At 44.7% G+C, this 22,051-nt stretch overlaps 5 protein-coding genes across 6 annotated transcripts; 1 reads left to right on the top strand and 4 right to left on the bottom strand.

Annotated features, from left to right (window-relative positions):
* Positions 1 to 223: 223 nt before the first annotated feature.
* LOC128260018 (uncharacterized) lies at positions 224 to 824 on the bottom strand. The gene is made up of 2 exons (XM_052992700.1): positions 759 to 824; positions 224 to 632 (listed from the first exon to the last, which is right to left on the bottom strand). Exons 1-2 carry the CDS (start codon positions 814 to 816, stop codon positions 310 to 312), a joined length of 381 nt encoding a protein of 126 aa, XP_052848660.1. The 5' UTR covers positions 817 to 824; the 3' UTR covers positions 224 to 309.
* Positions 825 to 3,783: 2,959 nt separating this feature from the next.
* On the bottom strand, positions 3,784 to 8,202 carry LOC128260097 (phospholipase B1, membrane-associated). Its single transcript, XM_052992808.1, has 4 exons — positions 7,864 to 8,202; positions 6,691 to 6,891; positions 4,972 to 5,769; positions 3,784 to 4,217 (listed from the first exon to the last, which is right to left on the bottom strand). Exons 2-4 carry the CDS (start codon positions 6,877 to 6,879, stop codon positions 3,942 to 3,944), a joined length of 1,263 nt encoding a protein of 420 aa, XP_052848768.1. The 5' UTR covers positions 6,880 to 6,891; positions 7,864 to 8,202; the 3' UTR covers positions 3,784 to 3,941.
* A 1,695-nt stretch (positions 8,203 to 9,897) lies between these two features.
* Positions 9,898 to 22,014, top strand: LOC128259933 (tuberin). 2 transcript variants are annotated; one of them, XM_052992570.1, is made up of 15 exons: positions 9,898 to 10,099; positions 10,169 to 10,299; positions 10,361 to 10,612; positions 10,677 to 10,813; positions 10,874 to 11,048; positions 14,364 to 14,570; positions 14,625 to 15,536; positions 16,357 to 16,963; positions 17,534 to 17,733; positions 17,794 to 18,050; positions 18,652 to 20,761; positions 20,822 to 20,965; positions 21,244 to 21,414; positions 21,474 to 21,569; positions 21,629 to 22,014. In XM_052992570.1, exons 1-15 carry the CDS (start codon positions 10,045 to 10,047, stop codon positions 21,749 to 21,751), a joined length of 5,577 nt encoding a protein of 1,858 aa, XP_052848530.1. In that variant the 5' UTR covers positions 9,898 to 10,044; the 3' UTR covers positions 21,752 to 22,014. The 2 variants fall into 2 exon arrangements, with proteins under 2 accessions (XP_052848530.1, XP_052848529.1); XM_052992569.1 differs by having other exon boundaries at positions 17,534 to 18,050.
* LOC128259935 (peritrophin-48) lies at positions 11,214 to 12,486 on the bottom strand. Its single transcript, XM_052992572.1, has 2 exons — positions 12,335 to 12,486; positions 11,214 to 12,276 (listed from the first exon to the last, which is right to left on the bottom strand). The coding sequence occupies exons 1-2, from the start codon at positions 12,339 to 12,341 to the stop codon at positions 11,264 to 11,266; spliced, it is 1,020 nt and encodes a 339-aa protein (XP_052848532.1). The 5' UTR covers positions 12,342 to 12,486; the 3' UTR covers positions 11,214 to 11,263.
* Positions 12,780 to 14,059, bottom strand: LOC128259934 (ketohexokinase). The gene has a single exon (XM_052992571.1). The coding sequence runs from the start codon at positions 13,977 to 13,979 to the stop codon at positions 12,861 to 12,863; it is 1,119 nt and encodes a 372-aa protein (XP_052848531.1). The 5' UTR covers positions 13,980 to 14,059; the 3' UTR covers positions 12,780 to 12,860.
* Positions 22,015 to 22,051: the final 37 nt, after the last annotated feature.

The following is a 22,051-nucleotide window of genomic DNA, read 5'->3' as shown; positions in this document are numbered from 1 at the left end:
GAATTTGTTTGCAAGTGCTGTGTGTATCTGTACTTTGTTTACTCTTGTACTTTAAGCTTCTAGTGGATTTAAATTCCATTATAAATTTGAAGCCCATTTCCTGCTGATGCGAGATATTTGATAATCCCCACTATTTGCTGAGTGAATCTTAAGTTGTTTGTAAACATCAAGCTGCATGCATTGACATTTGATTATCGAGCTGAAGGAAAAATGAAATTTGTAATTTTTGTTTTTGAAGATTTCCAGTTTATTAGTGGTGTGGCATATGTACAGTATCTACAGTGGTGGTGACTCTTCTCCCACTTCGGGTCAACCGAATCGACTACTAGTGTTAATGTCCGAAAGTTCACCGCTTGTCAGTCCATTCGAGCTGCACTTGCAGTCCTCGCCATCGACTCGTCCTTTGCCGGACGTCAGGATGCGTACTCCCTCGGCGAATTTGGGGAATCCGGACATGGTCTCCTTCAGCGTGGTCATCATGACGGGCAGGTACATGAAAAAGTCCTTGAAGTGGCCCACAACTGTGTGATAATCCACTGGTCGTCCGCCGGCGGAGTTTTGGTAGTTCCCATCGATGTCTAGGTCATTACCCGATGAAGAACCATAGGGCAAGGCTAGGCAGAGCTGTAAAACTGTAAGAAAAATTAAATAATTAGTTTAAAAAAAGAAACTGCAACCTCCTCTACTGTCCTAAATTTTTTTTTTTTGCAAGATATTTGGTTTTTACATTGATTTTTACGAGGAAAACAAAACCTTACCCAACAAGAAAACTATTGCCACTGCTTGGAGTTTGGGTCGTTGATTGTCGTCTCTCATGGCTCGAAATTTTCGCAAATGCGCAGCTCGGGTTAAGGTGCATCGCAAATTTATAATATTCACAGTGCGAGGTAAGCAGAAAAATTCAAGAACTCGTTGTCAACTGTTTTCTTGTTCACCTGTTACGGCCATTCGTTTCATTACCAAAATACCTGAAACCACTTTTTTTTTTAACTGTGCTATGCCAAAGACCTTAGGAATTAAACTGCTATCACATGTTCATTGTTTGTAAACAATATTATTATTTTAAATATATGTTTTTTTCGCCCCTAATACTTACTGCTAATAAAAACTAAAATATTAATCGAACAAAAAATATTTGAAGTTACATACAATATCGATTTTGCGAAAATAATAACGTTACAATCCCTAAAGGAAAGCAAAACAACTTCGCCAAAATCTCAATTTTCCTTTTGTCAAACTTTACCGCCAAATTTGAACTAAATGTACTAAAATCGGAGATCATATCTAAGCAGTTGATATATTTAAAAAACTATCGATACTCTTAACAAAGCTGGGTAACTTATCGGTGTGTGTCCTTGCTTTATCGTGTCTCGGCTATTAGATCACGATTTTTAGTTGGCGCCAAAGCAAACAAGTTTAAATAATAACAAAAAAAGTCGTAAGCAAAACAGGTAATTATACTTTGATACCTTCGATATTTGCAGCCTGTGACTTAATCTAATCATTATTTGTGGATTGGCACTTGACTGGTAAACAGTGTCCGGGTTCCACTGCACAATACCCATCCCACAGAGCAAAGCTCAATTTGCATGAGCACTCATTAAAATGGGGCACCAGTACCACATTTAATTGATGTCATTGAAATTAGATCTTTACGAGAGGAGAATCAATTGAGGCAATGAAAATTGAATAGTCTAGCCTGTTTGGCTTAATTTACGGGACATTGAATCAAGATGTAAAATGTTCATAAAGCTATATTAAATTGTTGTTTTTCCATTACTAGTTTATGAAGGATATTTGTTGAATACTAGTTTTTAGAGAGTATTTAAAAGCACGTACATTTATTTATTAGTTTTTAAGTTTTTCATTGATTAAATTCAATTTAAAACAAGTTAGGAAACCAATTTCAGTAGCTATTGCAAAATTAAATATTCCCTAAAACATTTAAATTTCGGGTTGTATTCGAATAGCTTTTTCGATATTGATGAAATTAAACGCGTAGTTCTGAAAAATTAAATCATTACTTAGAAAAGTAAAAATAATAAAAATGGTTTTCAATAATTTTTGTGTATTATTCCGATTCTTCCCATGGAAGTCCGATAGCAATAAAATTTGCATGCTAACCAGTTTTTTTTCAGATTGATACAAATACAAATGCAATTTAAAACTTTTATTTTTTTAAAACATTAAACCCTAACTTGTCTCTTTATTATACTTATTTAAAAGGAATAAAATGTAAACTTATATTATTGAGTTTAAAAATAACCATCTAAGCTAATTAGTTAAAATTAGATTTCAAAGTGTAAAAAGGATAAACAACAAAAAATCAGCAGCCAGTTTTGGAGTCACATTTTCAAACCTTGTGTTTTAAATGCAAAAAATACGAGAAACTCGTCGACCAAGCCTCGCATGTGTAAAGCCGAGAAATTGGAGACCCAAAAATGTGCTGACCGATATGCGGGGGAATCGGGGCTCAAGTTCAAAGTCAATGACAATGCGCCGGTTTTGAAATGCTGCAATAAGCTCTCGAAATAAATGCGATAATTGATGTTGTCCCCTGGCTGTTTTTTTTTGCTATTTACTGGCAATGTTTGTTGCTAGATTTTAGCACCGGCAAGCGAAACCGTTGAGCGGTTGATTTTGGAGGCGGAGCTGTGTTTTCGCTCGAAAACACGTACTACTCAGGCGGGCAATTCGTTTTTTATACCCAGCCACCGAATTAAACTACAATTATAGTCCGGCTTTATTGATGTCCGCTGATGCGTGCGCCTCGCTGGCTGGAAAAATAAATTGTAACAGGTTGTATGACGCGCCCATCAACGGATTGTTTGTCGTGTGTCACCAGGGCAGCTCCTATCGCTTATCACGGGGTGATTTGCAACTTTTTAACAAGCTGGGTGTTGTACTAAAGAAAATACGACTGCCTTATTGCCGGCACTTAATGGGTTATTAATTTTGTTTAAACTCTACTCGCACGGGTGAGTGATTTACTCCGTTTGGGGCACAAAAGAACCAATTTGTTAAGGCGATTATAATAACAGCCAACACATAATTAACATTGTTATTACGGTCTCCTTTCCAACATGCTCATTAGGTTTATCTCTTTATTTGGGAGGTGCCATTATTTTGGAATTAAACTATTATTTATTGAATAACTTACTTTTTTTCTCTGTGTATAAGAGCCACTTTTGTTTTTTTTTCTTAATAGTTATGTTTAGCTGTAAACCTTTCTATATTTTCAATATATTTGAGTTAAACGATCTTTTAAATATTCATGACTACCTTATTGCTGCCACTTTATGGGTACTTAATTTTTTACACTTTATTTGTATAGTTGAGAAAAGTACTAAGATTTATGAGCTTGTAACTTCCGCAACAAATTTACAAAAATATCAAATATATTTACAGCTCTTTGTAATAATGCTATTTTGATCTCAGATGATTCTTTGTCAAACAATCTTTGAGTCAATAATTATTTCAAAACACAAGTTGTTTTGTCAAGATATCAAAAATTTTCGTTATTTGTTCCAAACTGTTTTTTTTTTATTATAAACATAAGTTGGCCCATTTCATTGTAGATTTATAGTTTTTTATAGGCAGAAACTTTATGAATTTATTTTTAGCTGAGCATATTAATAACTATTCAGACGCGATGTTGCCTCATTATTATGGATCCCTTGTAATCGATGTCAACAGCCATCCAAACTCTGCCAAAAAAGTCCACGTGCCCACCGTTACGTTAGAAACATGAAAAACCGCCAAGCGAAATTCACTCACGTAATTCAAGAATCTCATTTTATTTGACTTTCTGATTCTCATCGAATCTTTTCACTTAGCATGTGGCTAATTAAAACTACAAATAAACAAATAGCAAACTTGGAAAGACTTAGGCGCGATATCACAGGGGGTAATTCACAGAGGAGAACAGACCCGACTTTGTCTCAGATCACAAACTCCGGACGACTGTTCTCCCGGGTGACGATGAAAGGACGCTGCTCACTGGGACAGCGGAAGGTCTCGAAGAGCTGGGTGGCGAACCCACTCTTCTCGCCGGGCAGCTCCAGCATGTTGTTCCATATGGAGTTGGCCGCCGCGGCATGCCCTCGCTGGCTGAGATGGAAGCAGTCCTCCGAGAAGAACCGAGTGTCCGTGTGGCCGGAACGCGTGCGCGGAAAGTCCTGGAACTGCGAGAACGGCTGCACGTTTATCGTGAAGGTCTAAAACAGAAGAAAGTACTTTTAAAAGAAGAGAAGAAGTTGAGGAACCGTTCGGTGGATTTGCAATCCGCATTGTACAGAGTACCTGGATTTATCCTGATTTCTTAGTAAATTTCTTGAATTTTTGTAACAGTCTACTCCTTGTTAGGTTATATAAGGTCTTTACAGTATATATCTTGTAATTTTAATTCATAATCATTTCTTATAATTATTTCTGAATAATGTAAATGAAGGTATAAATTGTATATAAATATACCGTTTAAATTATAAAAATTATTAATCTTTAATAAATTATGTCTTTCAACTGTAATTTTAACTCTAAAATTCAATTCATTATTTATTTGAAGTAATCTTCTAAATATTGATTCTTAAAGTGAATAGACGTCTTCTCCCGCACGAGTTACCAAAATAAAGGATTTACTGACAGATAAGATCTCCATGAGAACTCCAAGTTAAGCTTTTAGTTCACAGACGATATTAATAATTTAGCCAAATAAATGAATATGAAAAAAAAAGCAAATAAAAAAGTAATATGAAACAAAGTAAATTCCTTCAGCGAACTAAATACCTAACATAAAGTGTTGATGAATGATAACTTGTCTGTCGCTTAAACTAATACCAAACAAATTAAAAAATATTATTTAAATATATGCATAAATCAAAGTTCAAGTTTGACAACTTTCAATCCACTTGCACTCACTAGGGAGTGATTATTAACATAGTTCTAACATATTATTTCATCAATAACGCCTACCTCTGTGTTGAACTCGTCCCTATTGGCAATCTCATAGTCCTTGGCTATCCAGCGCTTCATGATGCCCTCCAGATAGTCGAGCTGCCCCTTGCCCTTGCCCATCAGGCAGGGGCACTCGAAGCGGAGCGTACTGTAGCAGATGGGCGGCAGGCCGGAGAGGTTGGTGAGGAAGCGCAGGTTGGGAGCGGGCACCACGTTGAGGATTAGGCGGGGCACATGGTCCCGCAGGTAGCGGTAGGTCTTCAGCATGTTCCGCTCGTGCCAGTCGACCGTCTTCTCCGGCTCCGGGTAGTAGCAGATGTCCGTGCAGAAGTCGTTGTTCCCGATGAAGAGGGTGATCAGCTTCCAGTCGGTGGTCATGTTCACTTTCGGATCCCGCTGCATGCGCCGCACCAGAACTTTGGCCATGTACGGCATGTCCCGCGACATGGCGGCCAATTCGGCCACGTCGAAGCGGGAAGTGCGGTCCGTGGAGATGCCGTCCTTGATGGCATATCCGTAGAGGTTGGGGTTGAACTCCTTGAGGATGTTCGGCAGCGTGAGGTACTTCCTCCAGTCGTACTGTCCCCCAATGGACCACACGACGCCCCTGTTCTCCACGGTCACGTGGAGCAGATTCGTGGCGAAGATCCCGTTCCCGGCGGTCAGCGAATCGCCCATCGCCCCAATTACATCGATGTCTCCGGGTCGCAGGCGGTGCACACTGGTGGGCCGCTCCTGGCTACGTTTTCCCGGCCCGTGCTCCGCATCGCAGAACTCCAACAGGGCTCGGGTGCGGGGATTCGACTTTTGCGTTTTCTAGCACAGAACAAAATTAAAATGTTGGTATTAACAATTAAGAGACTTAATGGCACGCTAATAATGGAACAATATCTTACAAAGTTCAATTTCTCTATTTACTAAGTCAGAGTTAGGAAACTCCTATCATTGTGAACAGGCATATTCTTTCTAGATCTTGAAAATTGTAAACAGCATTAAATTCTACTCAATAATTATACAAAGACAAAAAGTAACTTTCCAAAATTGGTGGTCTTTTAATTAGGTAACTAACTACTATTAACATTATTTATTTACGGTCTTACTGCACTATTCACAAGGTGTTATAAAAAATTTAAATTACAAAAGAAAGAGTTTTTCATTTATTAAAAATACAAAACAGCACTTTTGTTTGATTTGTTAAATTTGTACATTTAAAATGTAAAAACTGAGTATTTGTTTAAATTTTTCCACCAGTTTTCGTAAGAAATTTGTTAGTTTACCTTTTTTTTAATTTGTATATTTGAAATGTTTTAGCTTTTCTAACAAACATATAAAAATGTGATAAGTGTATCGTTAAAATAAACATTACTATATAAGCCGTATAAGAAATAAGGAAAGCATATTTAACCAAATCGCTATATTTTCAAACTAAAAATAACATAAATAAAATAAAATGTTGTTTATCAATTTAAGAATTAATTAATTAATTAAGAAGGTTTCAAATAACTGAGATCAAATAGTTAAATGACTTTTATTATTTTAAAAATAAACCCTTTACATACAATACTTTCTCTTAATGAACGATGTGTCACTTGACGTATTAATGGTCCATCCAACTGATCAATTAAAATGAAATAACAGTACATTGGCCGCATTTCGAATGAGCCCGCGATTCCGTGTGGAAGGGAAATGCTGATCAATCGAATCCGGATCAATGATTGCATTATCCGCTGGACTTACCCCTGCAATTTGCACGCGCTGCACGTTTTGTGGATCGTCGCCAGATCTGCCGGTGAAGGCCAGGCCCAGGAGTCGCAGTGGTCGGTAGACGTTCTTCAGAGCCACATCCAGTGACGTCCGCTGTGACGTCACGTGGCCGAAAGTGACCAGGAAGAGCAGGCCAAAGGTAATCAGGCGATACGATGACATCTCGGACAGCGGCTAAGGCGAGAGATAAGATAATGAGAGCCATGTAAAATCTTAACCAGGTCCGAGGGCCCGCCCTGTCCACACTCTCGGTTTCGTTGATGACGTCCTCGACTTTGAACCAGTTTCAGTAGCCCAAGCTTTTGGCCAAGACAGCTTACACAGAAGCCGAGCTCAGGCCTCTTCAGTTTATTCACCTTTGGATGTTTTTGGCTTTTGTTTTGGCTTCGTCGGCATGGCGACGACTAATTTTAACATTTTAGCATTAAATAATATTGACCATATTATGCTAATTTATTGCTGTCGGAGCCAAATGACTAATCAATTTGGAGAGGTGAGAATTGTGTTTTGATGAAATACCTCCGCATTGCGTTGAAACTAAATTTTAGGAATTGTAATAGAATTGATTTTATGGAAACTTAATTCCTTTGCTAAATTCTGAAAGTATATCTACACATTAAGTTTCTTGCTAAAGTGCTTTAGGCTTACAAATTGTCGCTAGACAGATTAATTAATTTAATTTATTGCTTATATTAAGATGATATAATCTATTCCTATTTAACACAATTATTAAAAAAAAAAGTAGAAGAGACCAACTTGGTTTAATTGCCTTTGAATGTTATTCCACTTGTTTCATTATTTATTACTACGGCCTGTTCAGATTTAAATCAACACCATATCTTATGCATACAGCTCTTAAGTCGTTTATTAAAATGGCAAAAAATTGTTCAGTTCACAAAGTTGCCGAAAATGGTTAAATCTATCCAAATTATACTGGACTGCATGCGGAAGTTTTCGAGGAAGAGGGAAACCGAAGCGGCGCTAAACATATAAGACATCTAGAGAGCGTGCCAAATCCAGTTGTGATAAAGATTGATTTAAATTTCGATTTCATTCAGCCAAGCGAATTTGCTTTTTTTTCAGCGCCGCGCGAAACAAAAGACTTAGGAAGCGAACACGGATAAATAGAACAACGCGAAATCATACCTTCTTATTTATACTTATGTAGATGCGAAGTATGATATTAAATCACTTTACTTTCAGTGGGTAAATCTTGCAAATTTGCTATTTTCACACACGAACTGCACAATTACTCGATGTTGAAGGGCGTAGAAAATTGCGCACCGATCAACTTTTCCATTCCAGACCAAAAGCGCGTTGAGCGACCGGCTACGTCGATGGCTTAGAACCAACTGTTGGGTAGAATTTCCGATTATGCTGATTTTATACGTGAAGTGGAGTCCCAGCGGGCAGCGGTCGACGACTACGCATAGAATAAATCGGAATACAACTAAAAACAAAGCCACAATAATCGCATGTGCGAGACTGGCGAAACAGAACAAAAGTACAAAATATATATGGGCTGTCAGAGACTCATACTCAGACTCAAACACATACCGGTTGAAGCCGCGAATGCGAGGCTATAAATGTGATGTTCACTTTCGTTGGGCGGATAAAAATAGTCCCCAGACACAGAGTGGCGGCTATTCCACCTGTTATGCGTGGAAATCGCGATCGCCGTTCTAACTAGCCAGTCATCGGGATAAAATCAGGCCCTCGATATAAATAGAAGAGCTCAGACTTTGGTCCAGACGGCAGCAGTTTATGGACGCTAATTGGCCGATGGGGATTTTTAATGGCCGGGAGGCAGGGCCATAAAAGAACACAGCGATTAATTGACATTTGCATTGGCAGGGAACCAATGATCCAAAGTCGCAAATAACACTTCCTATACAAGACCCTAGTGCAATTGACTAACCTTGTATCAATACAGACCTAACGGCTAGAAGCAATTAAAGCCAAACAACAAATCCGGAGAAGAAGCAGCAGCAACTTGTTATAAATCAACGAGCCCAATCGACACGAAGGAACCGTCAAAGCACAACAAAATACAGCCACATCAACTCAAGTCAGCTTCTTGGCTGATTTATGACGTAGTCAGACAGGCCGGAGAACGCTCTAACTTATATGTGGTGTACTAGACGTCACTTTCGAGGATGATACGATCCAAGTGTCAGCCGGCGATAATCCCACAAGAGTTTTGCGCCTGATATCACTCAATTGGGGGATTTGTCTCTGCGTTTCCGACATTAGGCGATAGCACTGCCTGCCTGGATTATCCCAATTTTCCAGTAATTTTTGTTTATAGATCACTTTTAAATAAAATCACATTTTACTCACAACTTCATAATGAGTTTAAACATCACTTTTTTTTTAAATAATCAAGGAAAAATAAAGTTTATAATTAATTAAAATATAATAAAACTCTTAAAAGAGATATTAGAAGAATCAATGAAATCAACGTCACTTGCGCAGTAATGAATTTTAGCGCTAGGATACCGAAATAAAAAATAAAATAAAAGTAAATCGAGAAAGAAAACTATATTCGGAATATTAAAGAGTTCAAGCCGATTGATCGCTTTTAAAAAGACGAGGCATTTAGATTTCAAACTCGTTCAGAGCTTACGGACAACCCAAACATAAATGTTTCCAATTGCAATTCTGGATCGGCTTATATTAAAAATTTGATGGTTATGTTAATAATTATCCGAAGAAAAACTAGCTGAACTGAATGAGAAAGCAAAATCAAATAGAGAAAAATGTGCAAATCGCTATGTTAGAGTCCAAAGATAAATTAGATGCAGTCAAGCTTAAAGAAAAGGATGCAAAACTGGATGAGTTAACCAGAAGAGATAATAGTTTCCAAAAAAAAATTGATGCGTTGGTACTTCTTTGCAGTTCCATAGCTATTTTTTAACCAAATAATGTTTTCTTAAATTTGGTTGATTTACACTTCTGAAACCCTCGAATTACTCAATGAAATAGAAATATACTTCAAAGTACTGAATACATTCATTGAATATATTCGCAAATTAGGATTTTATTCCCACTTCTGATTTAGAATTAGAATTACATTTTATTTAAATTTGGCGGGCTTTTGTTATATTGATAGTATCGATAACAGCAGCGCGATGAAGCATCGATACCACGGGAGGTGTCATCGCTGGCTAGTGGGCCACCTCTAGGGCCAGCTGTTTTGCTCTGATTTCCTCTGTTCTGTGCTGTGTATAAATTGTTATTAGGACCTAGGCTAGGAATTACTGGTTGCACCTGCACTCTTTCCGAAACTGCTCCACCGACCACTGCTCCTTGCAAGGACCCACCACCATGAGCTCCAAGGACAAGTCCAAGTTCAAGCTCTTCCTCAAATCGCTGCCGGCAGGTATCAAAAAATGGTCTGGGGTGCTCCTCCTGGTCAAGAGATTTCAAGTGGTGCATTCGCGATTCACAGGTTACGTGGGCGAGCGGACCTTGCGGCCGGAGTTCGAGAGGGAATTGCGGCCGGAGCAGCCGGTGGCCCAGCGCTGCAGGACGCTTAAGGAGCTGGGCGACATGCAGCTGCACAACTTCAATCTGGACGAGGTGCGTTCAGTCAGATTTGTTCGATGTGAAAGTTGCCTAACTTATAGCACCTCCCTTGCAGACCGCCATCACCATTCTGTTCAATCTCACCAGCGATCTCATCGTGCCCAACAAGCCGGCCGAAACGCGGCAGATCGCCCTGAGCTTCTATAAGCGGCTCATTCACACACAGTACAAGAACCTGACCATCATGCGGGAGAAGTTCTTCCTGGTCATCCAGAACCACGAGGCACGCGAGGATCTGCGCCACCTGCTCGAGCTGCTCGACACACTCACCGACAACGGGAAGGACATCACCAACTTCGAGGAGAAAGTAGGTCCTACATTGATCAAAGCTGGGACAACTTCTGCATCGCTATTCTGCCCTGCTCTTACAGATTGGCAAGTTTATGCTGCTCTGGATCCCAGCTATCACGGAGGCCAATCTGCTCAGCCCCTATCTTGACATGCTGGTCAACCTGATCAAGTTCAATGCCGCCCATCTGGACAAGGACATCTTGGTCGGCATCGTGCAGTGGGTGACGCTATATCCAGCACACATGAATGTTGTCTAAGCCTCGTTTACTCTTCCCAGGAACGCCTGCGACCTGAGCTGCAGCGTCACCGTCAACGAAATCGGACTGCAGTGCCTGACAATTCTCGAGATGGTCATCGGGTACACCATCTTCCCCAGCGAGCCGCTGCCGCAGTGCATCACCACCCTGTGCCGGACTGTTAATTATGCCCCCTATTGCCCGTCCTCGTTCAAGGTGAGTTTTGAAACCATAATTTTGATATGGTTGTTCTTAAAGCAAATATGACTCCAATCAGAATAAAATTCCAATAGATCATTTTATATGTTCAAAGAATATTTATTCCTAAATTTCAGAATATCTGTAAGCCAATTAGATTCTGGTTAAAATGTATCTATAGTATAGGTTAGATATTGCTTTATTTAATTGATAATTCGCTTAATATGAACAGTTTAAAATGAAATGAACTTGGACGAGAATTTGTCGTAGTTGCCAACTGCCTCCAGTGGCTGTTTGGCATTCACTTGGAGTTCCTTCTCCATCTTTTCCTTCTCGATCAGAACCTGCTTCTGGACTTCCTTTTTGACCGTATTTTTCAATTGCGTTTCCACAACCTCTTTCTCCGGCTGCTGCTCCAGTTTCGCCGGCTCCTGGTCCTTTTTCTCCTCCTGTACCTGGCATTGGTTCCTCAGATCCAGACTGCAGTACCGCTGCACTGCATCAAAGTACTGACCCCGGGGACAGCGCATCTCCAGCACCCGCTTCCTGGCACACACGAAATATCGCTGGCAATCACGGCTGTGCGGCGCCAATCGGCTGCCCGTCCGGATGCACTCGTTCATGGCGAGGGCCTGATCCGTCAGCGTCGGCGGCATTGTGGGCTTCTCCAGGCAGATGCCCGTGTGATCCGGAAGGCAGCTGCCCACTCGCTCATCGAAGTAATCCCCTGATGGGCACTGCACCAGCTCAGCATGTCCCGAATGGCAGCGGAAATAGGTCTCGCAATCGCTCGGATTGGCCAGTGTGGCATTATCCGGCAGCACACAGCTGCACTGATGGGCCGCTGTTATGGCCACGGGCAGGCAGGCCTTGCGACCGGGGTCAAAGTAGTTTCCGGCCGAACACTTGGCCACGGTGTAGGCTCCTCCCTCCAGGCAATGTCTGTATCGCAAGCAATCGCTTGCTATCCGCTCTACACTGTTTGTTATTCCGCAAGCAAGGGTAGCATTAGAGCAGACTCCAGGCACACATATCCTCAGCTTCTTGCTGAAATGATACTCCGCCGGACAGCTAAACTCCTGGAAGGGCAGATCCTCGTCGCCAGTGCAGACATAGAACCTTTGGCAGTGGTTCCCATCGGGCAGCGCTCGCCAGGCATCGGAAATCCTGCAGATGGAGGCTATGTCTGCATGCGCTGTAACCCATGCGGCGGTGCTTAAAAGCAGTGAAAAAGCCAGCAGGCGATCTGGAAACACCAAGAAGTCTTTGATTAAACTGAAGCCATCTGTTTTTCCCCTACTCACTCTCCATTGTCGTTTGATGTGCGTTTATTAAATGAATCCGTCGAATGCGGTGTTGATTGGAAGTGACTTCGACTTTTATGTCCTCGCCTTTGCGAGGGATCTATCAGATCGTTTTCTCATTTGGCAATCGCTGGCGGAGATTGCTTCGACATTTGTTTATTAATACTAATGAGTATTCTGCTCAGTCTTTATCTGGCTCGATATTTCCACCAATTATCGGTGGCTCTGCTGACTTCAGCGCCTCTTATCTCGCAACATGTTTCGGCTGATGATGATGATTAGCCCTAGAACCCAAATAATAAGTCATCATTGAGTCAGTGAATTTTTTTAAGGGGAAAATGCTGTTTCAAGGTCTTTAGGGGCGCTGACCCAGATTCCTTCAGCTGACCTTACTCCGAGGTTTTCACTTGTGGTTCGCAAATGGTCTATGACCCTGACCCCTTCAAACGATTAATACGAACTTTTTATTGTAGAAACAAATTCATTTTTGTGTTGATGTCACAAGATCAAAGAGAATAACCGTGTTCTAGGCATAGTAACAACCGATGAGGTCCTTGGGCATGCAGCGCAGCACATCGAATCCGTTCTCGGTCAGTTTAAGCGCCGATGCCCGGGTGCCATACTCGAGGGCATCCCGAAGTCGCATCTTGACCTTGTGCAGGGCATAGATCACGGCTGCGGAAAACGTGTCGTTCACGGAGTTGACGTCCACGATTTTATCTGGGATTTGGGAGCCCACCTTGAAATAGGTGTCGTCGGCCATCAGGCAACTGGCGCCCAGCATGTAGTTGTTGCATATGACGATGGGTGTATTCAGCGGCGCACCTCGACACTTTTCGTCCGAGTCGTCGGCCGGCGGATCGAGTGGCAGGTAGGGCATCTTCTGGGGCTGAGTCTTCTCCCACTTGGCCCGCGCCGACCGCATTTCATCCCTGAGCGCCCAAACGACCTCGCGTCCGTTCATGAACGCGTACGTGCGCATCATCGTCTTGCGGGCAAAGACGTAGTCCACCAGACTGGCCATCAGCATGGTGGCGGGCCGCAGGTTGTCCAGGTCCACAGAGAGCACGATGCGCGACTCGGGGCAGCGCTCGTTGAAGTCGCGCACCTTCAGGATCATGCGCTGCATCTCGACGGGATTGCGGCACTCGAAGTGGATCCACGAGTACTTCTGGTAGTCGACGGCGCCCACGAACTGCTGGTAGGTGAGCTCCTGGGCGGCGCTGGAGAACTCCAGGATGGTGCGTGCGTCCGCGTTCCGCTGGACAATGATGCTGCGGTGGGCAGGACGTTGGTTCGTCAACGGGCAGTGCGAGATGTCGATGCCCTGAGACTGGAATCCGGACAGGAGACTCTCGAATGCCCGCACCTTGCTCAAGACGCCCAAAAACTCGCACTCCATGCCCAGGCGGCGCCACACGGTGCAGATGTTGGCGGCGGGACCGCCACGTCGCCAGCTTCCCTCCTTGGTGCGCTGCACCTGACCAGGGGTGAGTGGCAGGTCCACGATGGTGATCATGTCCAGCGTGCACGAGCCAACGGCGAGAACGTGGCGCTTTGGAGGCGGCGGCGGTGGCGGTGGCTCCGGCGGCAGGTGGAGCACCTTCTTCACGGTTATGAACTCCTTAACGATTTGTCTCTTCATTTCATGGGGACTTCTGAATTTCGACTCCTTCCAAATGTGCTTGTGAACTGATTGAAATTTCTAACAAACTAAAATAGAGCTTCTAAAAACATGTAATTTGTGAAAAGTCCCAATATAAACAATGCAAACAATTGGTATAAAGGTTTTTATGGCCTATGTTATCTAAAGTCTTTATAGAAATATAAATTTTAAATGTTAGATTTAGATTTTTTTCTTTTTTGTAAGGAAATTTATTGTCGAAGTTAATTTTTTGTATTAAAAACAAAACCAAACACTTGAATATAGTGATTATATGACCTGATTAGACCGTGTTAGTAGGTCTCTAAAAGTCTTAGTTGGTCTCTATAAACTAAATAAGACATTTAAACATTCCCCCATTTTCAGATAATGAAGAACCTGTTGGGCACCCAGCTGGGTTACCATTCCATGAAGATGATGTGCAGCATCCTCAATGACCCGGCTCTCTACGATGACGCGCACCTGTTGCGTGGCGCTGTGTTCCACCTGAACATGAACATCTTCGGATCCAACATTATATTCCAGGTTTCACCCATGACCTATGCAACGAATGTGCTGACAGCCTTCCTGCGGGTATGCATGCAATCATCGATTGAACCTTGCAAATACAAAGTATTATAATCCTAGGCACTGGACAGTCGTCAGGTGATCGTTACCTTCGAGGTGATACTCAGCGTTCGCATGGTGATCAACAAGCGGCAGCTTTCGGAGATCATTTGGGACCGCATCTGCGACATAATGTCCTCCATCGTTAGCAACATCGAGTACTACGAGGCGACGAACATAAACAAGGATCGCCTGCACCACCTGCAGATCAATTTCCACGAGAACATCGACTGCATCGAGAAGCTGCTGCAGACGGACAGGTCCCAGATTCTGGGCAATGTCGAGCGTATCTACGATCTCATCGAGCGAGTGGCGGATCGTCGGCCGGAGGCCTCCGTGCTCGCCCTCATCGAGTACCGATCCCGCCGAGTGACGGCCACGCGGCCCGAGTGGCTCCAGGTCCTGGCCCAGTTCGTCCGTCGCTACTACCGCATGTCCAATGTGAGCGTGCGCATCAAGACGATTGAGGCCCTGGTGCGAATCATGGATCAGAATCGCGCCTGCTACGAGGAGGAGATCCTGAGCCGCGTAGTGCTCGTGCACCTGTCGCAGATCCACCAGGAGCCAAGTGTCCAGGTGCGCGTGGCAGTGGCCCGTGCCCTGTCCAACTTTGCCACCCACTGCGATACGAAGCGCTGCATGGACATACTGGACATACTGGAGGCGCTCATCAATCGTCCCTTCGAGCACACCCGCCATGGATCGTCTGGCGACGCCTCTTTTACCGATGTGGCAGTGGGCCTGGTCAGCAATGAGTCGGAGATCGCGGACATCATTGCCGCCGTTGATGGACTGGTCAAGGTGTTCGCCATCAAGTTGCACCGCCTGCCAGCGGTGCATGCCCTTAAAATATTCAACATTCTGATGGATCACCTGGAACTGCACTACGACCGACCCAAGATTTTCGAGCACACCAGCGTTGTGCGCCATAAAGTGAGTACTATTTTTTACTTAAATAAAAAAAAAACAGGTACACAGCCATAAAATTGAAAAAGCCAATTGTTCTTTTCCATGGTAATTGGGCGCTCAGTCATAGCAATTTTTTAAAATTTATGTTTTGACCTGTATTTTAAATTCATTAAAATTTTGTTAAGATGTAGGCTTTAGACTTCTGGTGTCCGTTTTAAAAACGACCTTGTAATAATTGCCGACATTGGCATTGAAAATAGGCCATAAAAATTGAGTGCCATAACTTTTTTTAAAATTGGAGAAAAATAGTAGTATTTAATACACAAAAGTGGTTATTTTAGTGCTATAAGAAATCCAATTAAATATCCTTATGAACACTTATTTTACCGAAATTAAAATGTGTTTCCCCTGTGTAGACTATAGATTCCAAAAGATATTAAAATTGTTTCCATTGAATATATATTTTTAAGAGGCACTTTAGGAATGGAGAAATTGGGTAAAATCTGAAATTTCAAACCGGGGACTTTTTTTACAAATTCAGTGGTGCATTTCATTACAATATAGTACCATTTACTATATATGGGCTACATAACTAAAATGTCGCCATTTATCCAAATTCCGCATTCTTTGCCGAACCTCAGCTGATACAACATAAGTCTGTATGGGAATTTGACTCAAGAGCAAACAATTACCATGAAAAACTTACAATTGGTTCGCAGTGTTTTTCAAAAGCTTGATTTTGTGTTCCTGCCTAGTTTATGATTAATATTACAAACTTTTCTAGTACTATTCAATCTCCAACTTGTCTTGCCATAAACTAATGCCTCATTATTCGCCCCTTAAGATATTTGCCTGGTTGCTGAAGGCCAGAGCTAATGGCTCGTTCCATATCGGCTATCCGGAGGGCAGCAACGAGGTGGTCAAGTTCAGCCACTATCTGGGCATTGATTCACCGCTGCTGCCGCAGCCCCACACCACGGCGATCTCGATTCGGCGAATGTGCAAGCTGATCGTGCGGTGTTTGGAGCACGACACCGACTACCAGGTGTTCCAGCTGGTCATCAGGGAGCTGCCCAAGGTGCTGCAGAACAAGGCGCTCGTCCAGGGCAACGACATCGAGGAGCTGGCCAACTCGCTGCTCAAGATCAACTTGGTCAGCAACAACAAGTTCAAGCGGCCCTCTGACGAGTTCCACGCCCTCGTGCTGCCGGCCGTCGCTTCGCTGGTCATCTACCACGAAAGCCTGCAGCCGCAGCAGCACTACGGCATTATCACGGCCCTGAACTCCAGGGTGCTCACTGGCATTGCCAGCGTCTGCATCAACACCATGACCATTCTGATTCTGGAGATGCCGGAGGCCTTGATGCGCAAGCTGCCGGACGTCCTGCTGCAGATGAGCAAGATGTCGGACACCAATGCGCTGGCCACTCCAGTCCTCGAATTTCTGTCGTGTGAGTATATCTAACAGGAAGTAGTATACAATATAATATCATGCTATAAGTAGAGCTCAGAGCACTGCGTTAGTGGAGTCAAAGGGCCTTCTGACTCATTGACTTTTGTCAGCTCATGATATACAACGGAAAAGCTCATGGGTCTCAAGATTCCTATGACTTCTATGACTCATGATTCCTATAGCGTATGACTCCTATGGCTCATGGATCAACAAACACCGAAGCGCACAGAACAATTCTCACAGAAGTAATAGAAAGAAAGCAAAAACCGCGAATTCTTTAAAAACAATAAGCTAACTTTTAATTTTCTAATTTTTGTTAGTCCTTTTAAAAAGAGTTACTGCGTTGAGCTATGATCATAAAAACAAAGGAAACTATGACATCAATCCTGCAATTTAATTACATTATTCGTTAATGCATTGTCAAAAAATGTTAGTCGTAAGCCTGCTAAACTTATTATTTACTTTACACAATACTTTTGACTTCTTAAAAATAAAGCCCCAATTTCATCTTTCAGATTTAAACTGCCTCTTTAATAACAAATTAATATTGTTTCTCTCTTTCTATTAGTGCTTATCCATTTGTCCAAGCATCTGTTTGCAAACTTCACGTTGATGCACAACATGTACGTGTTTGCCATCACGCTTCCGTATACAAAACCGCATCGCTACGATCACTACACAGTTTCCCTGGCCCACCACGTCATCGCCGGATGGTTCCTCAAGTGTAAGCTGGAGCTGCGCAAGAACTGCGTGTCCTATATCAAGAGCGTAAGTATACGAAACCCACTTATTACTAGACATGGCCTAACTGAATCTGTACAATTCCAGTCGATTCAGTCGAATGCCAAGATGCTGTCCAGCGATATTGTCAACCTGAACTCCCTGAACGAGGACTCGTCCAACCGGAAAAGGAGCACCAGTCTCACGGAGCGCGGCAGTCGCAACAATGCCAATGCCTGGAACGACCTGGAGATGCGGCCGCAGATGAACAACGGCCTGCGGAACTTCCACGACGAGTTGGCAGAGACCTGCTTTGACTTCCTGGCCCGCCACACATACTCGCCCTGTCCGTCGATGCCCAAACGGTGGGTGATCTCTGGGTGGAACCAAATCTATTCGAGACTTATTCTTCCTATTTTTATCCCCATTGCTCGTACAGAAAAAAGCTATATTTTAAAATGGTTGAAAAGTATGTAACAGGTCTATATCCGAGTCAATCCAGCCATGTCTGTCTATCTGTCCGTATGAATGTCAAGATCTCGGAAACTATGAAAGCTAGAGATTTGGTATTTAACATGCAGATTGTACTTAAGCTTACGCAGCTCAAGTTTCTTTTTAATGTGGACACGCCCACTCATACGCCCACAAATCGCGAAAGCCTGTAGTGCCTCTCTGAGACATGATAGAGGTCAGTTATAAAGCGGTGTATGTTTATTCGGTCAATATATATCGTCTAAAAAAAGGTTTCACATCGGACTATTATTTTAGAAGTTATGAGCATTATAGTAAATTTAGCGGTATATGGAGCCACCTAAAATTAGTTTATTTTCTGGTGTCTAATTAACTTTGAAATTGGTTAGCTGAGCAGCGGGTATCTAATAGTCGGGGCACTCGACTATAGCCTTCCTTATTGTTCAATTGTTCAAATCTAACTTAACCTTTGTGCTAATGAACTTCGTCTTGCAGTCTTCCTGCCGCGGAGTTTCTGCTAAAGGATGGCGTCTCGCAGACCTGGCTGGTGGGCCACAATCTGGTGACGATCACCACCTCCGGCTGCCCGTCGGCGCCCACGCGCAGCGGCCTCTGCGAGCGATGTGCCCAGCTGGGCAAGGCGCCCAGCATCAGCCTGAACTCGAAGAGCCTCAGCGATGCGGCTGCTCCACTCTCGCCGGAGCGGGAGAGGCGCTACACCAAGGTGAGCCTGCAGCACAGCAGTGGCAACGATTCGGCGGGCAGCACAGAGCTGACCTCCTCCTCCTCCTCGAACTCGGCGGCCACGGGCGGCCATCCGCACCGCCAGATCTCCAACAGCTCGACCGCCTCGCTGGACGCGTTGTCGCGCCGTGGCTCCAATCCCGAGGCATTGGGCAGTGGCCTGGGCGAGGGTCCGCACACCGGGAGCAACACCTCGCTGCTGGGCAACTCCTTGTCGCAGTCGTCCGTGAGCATGAGTCCGTCGTCGGGATCCGTGGTGCAGCAGCCGGTTTGCGTGCGCGCCTGCACTGGCTGGGCGGAGATCCTCATCCGCCGGCCCACGGGCAACATCTCGTGGATAACCCGGATTCAGAACCCCATCACCAACGATTGCTTTGGCCAGGACCTGCCGTTCAACAATGTGGTCTCCCTGTTTCTGCCCACTGCCCACGGCGGAGTGTTTGGTCCGGACAACGCCATCCAGGTGCCGCCACACCCTCTGGCCGATCCAGAACCCGAGCCGGAGGCTAGTGCCAATCCAGCTGCCGCGCCACAGGCCAGTGCTCTGCGCAGCCGGATGGTGGCCAAGGCTCGAGCCCTCCAGCGTCAGGAGGAGATTCACTCGGTTGGCGGAGGCAATGGAAATGGAAATGGAAACGGGAATGGGAATGGGAATGGCAGCGGAAATGGCGGCGGAAATGGCAATGGAATTGCAACCAGCAGTGGAGCAGCCGCTGCCATACCCATTCCACGCGTTTCAGCCGGAAAGCGGGGCAAGGAGGCGGCTCTCTGCGGGAGCGTGAGTGATGGCGAGGCAGACGACGACTCGCTGGCCTTCGAGGATGCCCAGAGTCGGGCACGCAACCCCGTGCGCCGGGTGAACTCCAGCCCGGAGATGAGCTCCAGCTGGCGGCAGTCGTTCCTCACCAACAAGCCGATGCCGCTGTCCCAGGAGCCGGTGAAAGCCACCGCCGAGGAGCCGCAGTCGATGCTGACCCTGAAGAAGAAGAGTGTGCAGTACAGCACCAAGGACATGCGCGTGAGCTGCGAGGCCATTCCGGAGGAGATAGCCGGCTCCACGCCGCCCTCGCAGCCTGCTGTTTTGGCCCTGCATCCGGAAGGTGGCACCCTGCCGCCCAAACAGCACTCGGCGGACGATGTGAGCAGCCATGTGACTGGCTGCGGCACCCTGCAGGCAGCCGGATCCACCCTCAAGCTGGGCAAACCGCCGCTCTCGCCGGGGCAACCGCCCTTGCTGGCAACGGGCAGGATGACCAGCTTTGGCGGCACCTCTGTCCCGCAGCCCGGTGCACTGGCCAAGTCCAGCAGCAGCGGGAGTAATGGCGCCAGTGTGGGAGTGATCACCTCGGACTACGACAACGGCAACAACGGCAACGGCGACATGATGCGCGGCCGCTCGAAAACCATTTCGGTGGTGCGGGAGGTGAACAACGGCAATGCACGTCCGCCGCCGGCCAGCAGTTTCCGGAACTTTGGGCCCGCCAAGCCGCCCATAAACGCCAAGCTGTGCATGAACCCCAGCTTCATGTTCCTGCAGCTCTACAGCACCGGCCAGCTGGGCGTGACAGATGAGCCGCTGAAGGTGGGACCGGAGAACAACAGCGCCGTCACCTTAATTGACCTGGTGCCGCCGTTCGAGACGCACAAGATCGGCGTTCTGTACGTGGGCCAGGGGCAGTGCAACAACGAGGTGGAGATCCTGCGCAATTCGCACGGCAGTGCTCGGTACGTGGAGTTCCTCCGCAATATCGGCACCCTGGTCAGCCTGAAGGAAGCGGAGCAGAACAACCTGTTCATCATGCTGGACAGGAACGGGGCCGATGGCAAGTTCGCCTATATCTGGAAGGACGACATACTGCAGGTGAGGTTTAACTCCTCTTGAGTTTTGCAGATTCTTATTAACCACTATGGTCTATGGCAGGTAACCTTCCATGTGGCCACGCTGATGCCCACCAATCTGCAGGATGATCCCAACTGCAACGAGAAGAAGAGCCACATTGGCAACGACTTTGTGAAGATCATCTACAACGAGAGCGGCGAGGAATACAATCTGAACACAATATCCGTAAGTAGCCATCAGTCTGCATGTAATGGATATACTTATATGTTCTACTCCTAAATTAAGTTGAACATGTAAGTATTTCATAACATGTAGACATAATGACTAATGGCGATCAAACGTTTGAGGAACTAAAACATTTCAAAGTTCTTTTATCAGATGAATATATTATTTATTTTAAATCCAAGATCTATCTTATCTACTTTTTAATAGTAGATGTTTTCAAACAATTTACTGCATGTATGCAAGTGTTTGCACTTTAAATTCAATTTAATAATTTTCAGGGCCAATTCAACTATGCCTGCGTGATCGTGGAGCCACTCGAACTGAACTCGAACAGGGTGTATGTAAAGGCCCGATCGGAGATATCGAAGTTCGTGTGCCATGCGGAGCACCGGATAGTCTCGGATCGCAGTGCTCCTTTGCTGGCTCGTCAGATGGCCCTGCATGCCAATGTGAGTAGAGTTTAGAGTTGGAAATATGTAACCAAACTAATAACAGCCATACCTTGCAGCTCGCCTCGCTAGTCTACCAAAGTGTGCAGAAAAAGCATCCTTATGCTTCGAATTGGCTAGAACGATTGCGCAAACTAAAGCGCCTGAGATCGAAGGTTGGTACACTGTTTTTTTAACTAACAGAGAATATCCTATTGACCATATCATTGAACAGCTTCTTGAGGGACTGAACAGCCAGCAAAAATCCGGCAGTGCCTCGAGCGGCATCGGAATCAATGCCTCGGCCATTGGCTCGGATATGGAGGACCAACGGGGTGACTTCATCAAATTCACATAGACAACAACGAGAGGCTCCAAACTGAACAACCACGAAAGAGCAGGGGACCTGCGGCTCATCCTGCCATGACCCCTCTTGATTTGCGATTTGGATATTACCTTACTGGCAGAGCGGAAGATTTGATAACGTCGAGCACCAGCAGACCAAGAACACAAGTCTCTGCCTTACCAATAATCACGAACATAATTATAATATAATAACCATAATGAATTTGACAAGTTTATAAAATTTGTGAGAATACATAAGCGCTGTTCATTTCCAAACTGACTGCCTTTTTCACTACCTTGCCGAGGTTACAAG

This window comes from Drosophila gunungcola (assembly GCF_025200985.1).
Source record: "Drosophila gunungcola strain Sukarami chromosome 3L unlocalized genomic scaffold, Dgunungcola_SK_2 000014F, whole genome shotgun sequence".
Lineage (NCBI taxonomy): Eukaryota > Metazoa > Arthropoda > Insecta > Diptera > Drosophilidae > Drosophila > Drosophila gunungcola.
This window is presented reverse-complemented; position numbering and strand designations above follow the sequence as displayed.